Here is an 8,636-nt window from a genome sequence, read left to right as displayed (position 1 = left end):
ATAATAAGTAGTGTTAATGAACAATAGATGATTATATTTTAACCTGAAGCGTAGAGAGTTCCTGGTCATGAAGTGTGTTCTGGGAAAATCTGCATGAAAGACACGTTCGGCTGAAGTCCGTCAACGTGACAGAGATATGATATGGCCAGCCAGGTGCTCGGAGCAGGAAATAAAGCCCTGTTGTTCACAGAAGGATTTTGTTTTAATAGACGTGTGGAATGTGACATTTCTTGTGCTACCATTTCGGCATGGAAAGATTAACTCAGCCCCTGTTTCAGTTCACAGTGCACAGCCCACTGACGTCTCAGTCTGCCTGACGTTAAAAGTGTTTTCTGTGCTTCCTGGAGGAAAGCGAGGCAGATGTTCCTCCACAGGGCTTGTTTACGTGTTCAGCGTGTCCTCTCTCACGCTCGCTCCCTCTGAGACGCAGCCATGGCCGTGTGTCCCGTCGCGTACAGGTTCACGTGGAGGACCAAGTACCTGCTCCTGCTGGTGTTCGGCGTGTGCATGATCGTGTGGATCAAGTCCCTCGCCAGCGGCTATGTGAAGACGCCCAAGCAGGTGCTGACCTCAACCGAGGCGCAGATTCAGAAGGAGAGGACGGAAGGGCAGATGGAGATGGAGCAGCAGGACGAAGTGGCTGAGGAGCGAATGCAGGAAGACCTCTGCCCCGAAAAATCACCACTGCTCCGTGAGTTTTATTGTGAAACAACATTATCAGCAAACCCCCCCCCCTTATTTTAATTCAGGTCGTTCTCAGGCAACTTACAATTACAGTTCAGCTAAACAATATTTAAAAAAAAAAAAAAAGTTTAAAAATGAAATGGGGAAAAAACGCAGGTCACATGACTATCAGAGCAAAAGAAATCGCACATTGAGTAATGTAATGGTGTTGATGGTTTATTTTCCCAAGATGAGTTCATTACAGTCGCTACAACACGGCAGTATTTTTCCGTCTCGGTGCTGAATCTCGCGTCTCCTCCTGAGGGACTGAAAGTGTTTAGACATCACACTCGAGTGTGTGGAGCTCCTCAGAGTCTGACTTGTACACACTCGCTCACTGTGTGTTTTTAAATCCTGCCGTGTGTACCTGTGTTTGTGTTGTGGTTGCTGAGGTGTTTGCATGTTTGACTTTGCATATTAGTTTTTTTTTGTGCTATTTGAGAGGGAGAGAGATGGATGAACAGATTAAAAGCTGAGGAAACAAACAGAGGTAGATTACAGTGAGTGTGAGGGGGAAGGGGTGGATAGAGAGATGGTCAGGCCGATGTAGAGAAACGGGTATAGCTGGATGGATGGAGAAAGGGGGATGGGTAGGAGGAGACAGATGTGGAGGGAGATGGACAGGTTGTGTGTGTGAGAAAGAGAGAGACACAATTATAGAGAGAGAGACATATAGCCTGAGGGACAGAGAGACAGGGTGGATGGATGGATGGATAAACAGATAAAGAGACAGCGATGGAAGAAAGTTGGACAGATAGAGAGACAGAGGGAAAGGGATGGATAAAGAGAGAGAAAAAAACAGGGAGAGAGAGAGATGGATGGATAGAGGGATATGGAGTAAGAGATGGAAGGAAGTTGGACAGATGGAGAGAGAGTGAGAGAGATGGATGGATCGAGAGATGAACAGACCTGGGACGGACAGATGGGGAGAGAGTGATGGAGGGATTGTTGGGCAAGACGATACAGTGGAGGAATAAACAGCACCACATAAACAGAGAAGGGGGAAAATGTGTGTGTGTGTGTGTGTGTGTCGTCGCAGGTGGAGCCATGAGGTTGGCGTTCGAACCGTCTCTGACTCTCGGCCAGGTGGAGGTGGAGAACAGAGATGTGGTGGAGGGACAGTACAAACCGGGCGAGTGTAAAGCTAGGCAGAGCGTCGCCATTCTCATCCCTCACCGAAACCGAGAGAGACACCTGCTGTACCTGCTGCACCACCTCCACCCGTTCCTGCAGCGGCAGCAGCTCCACTACGCCATCTACATCATCCACCAGGTCACCGACCACACACATACACACACACACACACACACACACACACACTCAGAGTGCTTGCCAACGCTGAGTGAAACTCGTGTGCATTTCCCTCCTACAGGCCGGTGATGGTATGTTCAACAGGGCGAAGTTGTTGAACATCGGTTATCTGGAGGCTCTGAAAGACTTCAGCTGGGATTGTTTCATCTTTCACGACGTAGATCTCGTCCCCGAAAACGACCACAACTTATACAAGTGTGAACAACAACCGAAACACTTAGTGGTGGGCCGAAACTCCACCGGGTACATGTACGTCACAAACATTATTGTTTCTAATCCCAGAATATATCCATATATACATTTTTTAACCCTTTCATGCACAGTGTAGCACTTACGCAGAGTCAATTTAAGGCTGTTTTTAGGAAAATATTCGGTACAGATCCAGTACCGTGACTTAAAAACAAATTATTATCCTGATTTCTTTAATTGAAGATAGATTTCTTTCTTTAATTGGACGTCTGAAATCCGCTGCATCTGCGTGCATCGTGTACATTTGGAGGAAATGGCACGCGCAGCACGAAGTTTGCGAGTGGGATCCTACAGTAACTACCCCGAAGCATGCGTACTTAACGGTCCGGAAAGTTAAGCTCATCAGAAGGGAGCGTTATGACAGCGTGTCGAACATGAGGCCTGCAGCCTCGGTTCTTTTGGTTCACGTGAACTTAGAGGGGAAAATAAAAGGACTGAAACAGCCAGTATTAGACTAGAGCCGTTACCAGAAACCGCTGTATATATACGTGAACCCTGGCGTCTGTCACGGTCTGAAATAACATCAAAAGCTGCTTCAACGCAGGGTTTTTTTTTTCCCTCACAAAATGAATGAATTAATATACGACACACCCAGCTTGTGTCAATAATAAGTATTTGGCCAACGTAAACAGTCAGGTGAAGTAACAGGTGGTGTGTGTGTGTGTGTGTGTGTGTGTTGCAGACTGAGATATAAAGGTTATTTTGGGGGGGTGACGGCGATGACCACGGAGCAGTTCTCCAAAGTGAACGGTTTTCCGAACACCTACTGGGGCTGGGGAGGGGAAGACGACGACCTCCGCATACGGTCACACACACACACACACACACACACACACACACACCAGGATTTAGTAGCATTTTTTTACCATATGATAACTATGTATCTACATGTAAATACTGATACACACTTAGCATACAGTATAGTATAATTAATGATTTATTATAAACTGCGTTACTACAAGCCTGTGATTTGCAGCTGTGTTACTGCCAGAGCTGCTGTTTTAGAGAATTAACCAACCCCTTCTGACCAATCAGAATCCAGAGTGCTGTGGGGTAATGGGTAATTATTGTACTGTATAATAAACGCATCCTGTAGAGTTTTGCTTACAACTGAGGACAGACATTTTAGCTTGCAGCTAGCTGCTGTGCTAATGCTAGCGATTGTCGTCTCGCTGAGATGGCCAGCAGACGTACAGGATGTGAGGAAGAATGGAAAGAAAAGCAGTTCAGGGAGGAAATGTTCACAGTGTGGGAAATGTACACCTCTAAACAGCACGGATTATTGGAAATATTCTTAATGTGCATATTTATTTTGGATTCTGATGTGCCACAAAGCAACATCGCGTTTATGTGACGCGAATGGCTTTATTGCTTTTATTACACACGCAGACAAAAACACTTTCCGTGTCTGAAGCTGTGTCCTGTTCACTACATAGTGCACTATTTTGGCCTTTCTTCCCCTAAGCATAGTGGAGAATAACCCTAAGCAAGAGAAAACTCGGATTAGTCACGTTAAATCACATTTTTCAGACGTAGGTATTTGTCACTGTCTCCAAAATATCGACTTAAATGACCACAAAATGAGGATTTGTCGTGCAGGGTGCAGCTGCAGAGGATGAAGATCGTCCGCCCACCCGCTGATGTCGCTCGCTACACCATGGTGTTTCACAAAAGAGACAACGGCAACGAGGTCAATAAGGACAGGTGAGGATTGTTTTTCTCTTCTTCATGCAGCAAACAAATCGCACTTTCCTTTAAGTATGCAGTCCCTTATAGAGTCCCTCTGACAGGTGCCTAAACTTTTGCACAGTTAAAATAAATAAATAAACAAACAAACAAATAAATATTTATTTAAAATACATGGATTTGTAGCAGATTTGTAATTTCCAATGAAATAACCGCGTGACATGGTGTTAGTATTATGTACCGCATCACACTACTCAGATATTCTCATGGTTTATACAGCTACTAGGCAAAATCCCGAAGAACTAGAGGTCGAATGATCGGATTTCACTGATAACTAAGTCGAGCGTTTTTAACATTTATACTGAATGAAAACGTAACACTCAAAGAAAAAAAAATATCGCTGAACTTCATTACAGAAATAAACTGCACTGACTGTATCAGGAAAATGTACTGTACTTTAAAAAAAATTAATAAATATTAAAGTAAATAAAAGATATGCATCCAAACTGGACCAAAAAGTAACTCTCTCCAAATAACAAATAAAAATAGAGACGTCTAAAATTAATCAAAACACACTTCAAATAACACGAGAAAATCAGTCAGCGATAGTTTTTATTCCGCCTCTAGAGGCCGCTCTCGTACCGTATAATGATGGTGGATTCTTCTCAGCCGCTCCGCAACGGTTTTTACAGATAACTGATAGTTCCAGCGATCAGTGATGGGTGCGACTTAATCATCAAAAATGATCAATCGGTCTATCTTTATCAAAAACAACAATAAACAATCGTTACCTCACCAGCATCTCTCTCTCCCCTCTCTTTCTCTCACCCCCCCCCTCACCCCTTCTCTCCCCACTCTCTCTCTCCCTCTCTCTCTCTTTATCTCTCCCCCTCTCTCCCTCCCTCTCTCTCTCTCCCCCTCCCTCTATTTCTCCCTCTCTCCCCCCTTTCTCTCTTTCTCTGAAAAACAAACAAAAAAAAAAGCATTGACACTGGAGACTCCTTCCATAAATGTTAAATAGAGGTCTCCTGTATAAATGTTTGACACTTTACATTTTCCTTTCTTAAACACGTTTCTGAAATCCATTTATATTATTGGTCTTAATTTACAGGGAGCATCTGCTGTACAGTTCCCTGAGTATGAGCCGTTGCTATAGAAACGATAATGTATTCGAATGAGGGCGTTAATATAAACCAGTCTTTAACGTTACAGCTTGCTCTCCAGTACTTGTACTAAAATAATGTCAAATAACGTGTGCACCTTTTTGACCAGTCAGATTTGAGAATTCAGCCGCGCCGTGTTTATAAACGGATCAGTTTAACCGTTCCTCCTGACTTCCTTGTTTCCTGCAGGATGCATTTGCTGGGTCAGACGCCTCAGACCTGGAGGAAGGACGGTCTGAACTCGTGTTCGTATAAAATTCTGTCCGTGGAGCGTCCTGTGCTGTACGTTAACATCACGGCCGATTTGGGCACGCCGCCAAACATACACTGAGAGCGACCTGCGCTGTGCGTTAACATCACGGCCGATCATCGGCGCACCGCCAAACACACTCGGCGTGACCTCGTTATTAACACGCAGCTCTCTGACAGACTGAACAAGCTCATTTAGATGAAGAGGCCTTCAACAAAAGTTTTGGCACTACAAAACTAATCAGTCACATACCTAGTACCAAGTTGGATGGCTTCTGATATCTGCTTGAGATCATCACCAACAGGAACTGATCACACTTGGGGACATTATCAGTGTTGATTGGGGGTGTGTCCTGTGTTCTCAGAAACCCGGAATTACATTAATAACACTAATAATAATAATCTGGTTCATTGGTCGCATTTAAACCATTTTATTCCTCAACTTGCACTGTTGTTTCATTCCCTGCCCCCCGAAAAAACACAGCTTTTGCAGAATCGCAGAACTCTTGATCATACATACATTATACTTTGTACGTTTTGTAAGTTGATTTTTTTTTTTTATATATATATATATACATATTTAAATTTTCCTCCATGTTTGACTGTTGTCATGGTGACTTGTAGCACATTCACTAAATATAATGATATGCAAACCTATAGGCACCTTGTCCGCTATAAAAGAAGTAGACCTCCTCTGTCCTGCATGCTTACAGGAATATAAACTTCATAAGCGTTAAATTTAATACTCGAGTCGCATGTTTAGTTGTACAGAATGGCAAGACATGTTAAAGTCAAGCTAAAGTGGAGATACAGTGACTGATTCAGGGGCGCCAGAAGTTTTGTGCAGGGATGAGAGACGGGAGTGGGTCTCTCGGATGGTTTTAGAGCCTTCGTGACGTTAAAGACGCGTCACTTGTACTTGGAACTTTATGTACTTGGTGATAAAGTTCGATTTCTCAAATTTTTTTTTTTTTTTTTGCACACTGAGATGGTGAATTTTCAGCAAAAAAGGGAAGACCAGAGGGCCAGAGCTCAGCGGATATTATTTCATACTCCAGGGACGTTTAGTTCTGCTTAAATAAACTGTTTCTCTGAAACCGTACATCTAATCGACTGACCTGAACTTCTCTCTAAACGCATCTTTAATGCTCAATACATTTCTTAAAAACATGGCCGCCGTCAACCAATCAGCTTTCGGGAGGCATTTCGGGACGCTTGTTATTTACTGACATGAAACTTGAGTATTATTCATTTGTGGTCTCTCGTTATTGTTCTGTGTAACTTGGCAAGAACTGGCCATGATTAGGAGAATTATTTATGAAGGGTGCTTGGACCCCGCTGATTGCTGCCTGCAGCTGTAATCTATAATGGTAATTATTAAGGTTGTGATTATCATGAGACGAAACAGGAAGCTGCTCTCTGAAAATGTAAAAGTCTGGATGGGTTCGGGTGTAGTTAAATTTAGAGGTGCTGCAATACAGAATTGCATGAAGGTTTTGCATTGTTTTCTTACGTGAACTGCGCTCTTAAAAAAACCAGCAACTCTCAAAATGCTGCAAGTTCAAATCCTGTGTGTGTGTGTGTGTGTGTGTGTGTGTGTGTGTGTGTGTGTGTGTGTGTGTGTGTGTGTGTGTGAAATGTACAGTATATTATATATAATTTGCTGCTGAGACGCTCCGAATGAGAGAACATGAGATGAAATGCCTTATTGTTGTTTACAGCATTATTTTATTGTCTGATTTTTTAAAAATCTGAATCCATATTAGAGCCAAATTTTTCGTTTGATCATATTTCACCGTTCGTGTCTGTTTTTTGTTGAAAGTTTGTCTCTGTACATTTACGTTAATATGGTGATTATTGGAGTGTTTTTTTTTCTTTGAATTTCTTTGCATTCGTTTGCTTTTATACCTCTTCCCCCCCCTTTTCTATCTGTATTTTATAAAGTTATAAAGGGGGGGGGGGGGGGGGGGGGACCAACCACCTGAAGCTGTAGTTTCTGTGTGCTGCTGTAATCCTGACTGATTTCAGGTTTCAGTATATCAAATAAATCATTATTTGAAGATGAACGTGTTCAAGCTTTCTATCTTTCTATCTTTCTCTCTCATTCTTTTTCTTTTCCTCTTCCTTCTTTTGCTTTGTGAATGCGTTTTGCTCCGAATGCCAGATTTCAGACAGTGTATGGAGTGTATCGTATAGCTGAGTTTATTTATTTAAATTTATTCCAGTTTATTTATTCTAACTACATATGTGATTCTGGATAGCCTACAAATGTGATCGTTTTATAAAATCATTTCAGTAACCTTCATGAATTGCTCTAGATGTTATTCTTTCAAATTTTACTCTAAATATCTCAAAACTGTCTAGTTTGTTTGTTTTTGTTATTTTATCATTATAATAAAAAATAATCACATAAAATAATAATGAATCACTAGTGTTATTTTAGTACTAAGAATAAGTGTATATATTTGTGATTTTTTTTATTCTTAATTGAAACATCTTGTGAATTTAGAAATCTTATTGTAATAGTACTATAACAGTAATAATAATAATTATTATAATAGTATAGTATTATAATAGTATTACAATAATAAGTAACAGTAACATAATATTAAATAAAATATTACCATAATATATGTTGTAGTAGTAATAATAATAATAATAATAATATAATAATAATAATAATAATAATAATAATAATAATAATATAATAAATAGGAATAATAATACATGTATAAGTCGATTATTATTTTGTCGTTAATTACAGTGTGTCTCCAGCAGGTGGCGCCACTCAAAGTTTTCTTCGACATTAGACTCACGGCTCAGGTGCTTCAGCGCCCTCTGGCGGCAGGGTGTTAATAATGCGTTTATAACTGAGACATAGCGTATAAACATATAAATGAACCCCGCGCCCAGAGTGTAGTAAACTTTTTACTACAACACCCTTTTGTTCGTTTCGGCGTCTCCTGTCTGTAAAATGGAGCGTGTGTCCAGACACACACTGAAACACCCTGTACCTCAGCAGTGAGAGAGACGAAGCTAACGCTTTTCTGTTGCTTTAGCTCTTAAATTCGCTGAGGGATTTTTTAAAAAATGTTTAAATCAACAAATACACTAAAAACGTCAGGTGTGGATTTGTCACTAAGTGCTGCCGTGTGAAAACTTTTACCTTGTTCACTTAATCCCTAAAACGTAAATCTTTAGCAGACCTGAGCGAGTAAAAAAACAAACAAAACTATGCTGCAGCTGATGCTAACG

At 41.3% G+C, this 8,636-nt stretch overlaps 1 protein-coding gene across 1 annotated transcript; it reads left to right on the top strand.

The window, feature by feature from the left end:
- The first annotated feature begins 432 nt into the window (after positions 1-432).
- Positions 433-7,447, top strand: b4galt4 (UDP-Gal:betaGlcNAc beta 1,4- galactosyltransferase, polypeptide 4). The gene is made up of 6 exons (XM_017460230.3): positions 433-691; positions 1,763-1,995; positions 2,096-2,283; positions 2,966-3,088; positions 3,883-3,987; positions 5,322-7,447. Exons 1-6 carry the CDS (start codon positions 433-435, stop codon positions 5,461-5,463), a joined length of 1,050 nt encoding a protein of 349 aa, XP_017315719.1. The 3' UTR covers positions 5,464-7,447.
- Positions 7,448-8,636: the final 1,189 nt, after the last annotated feature.

Source organism: Ictalurus punctatus, chromosome 28 (assembly GCF_001660625.3).
Source record: "Ictalurus punctatus breed USDA103 chromosome 28, Coco_2.0, whole genome shotgun sequence".
In the NCBI taxonomy this organism is placed as follows: domain Eukaryota; kingdom Metazoa; phylum Chordata; class Actinopteri; order Siluriformes; family Ictaluridae; genus Ictalurus; species Ictalurus punctatus.
Note: the sequence above shows the minus strand (reverse complement) of the source record. Positions and strands in the feature narration are given on the sequence as shown.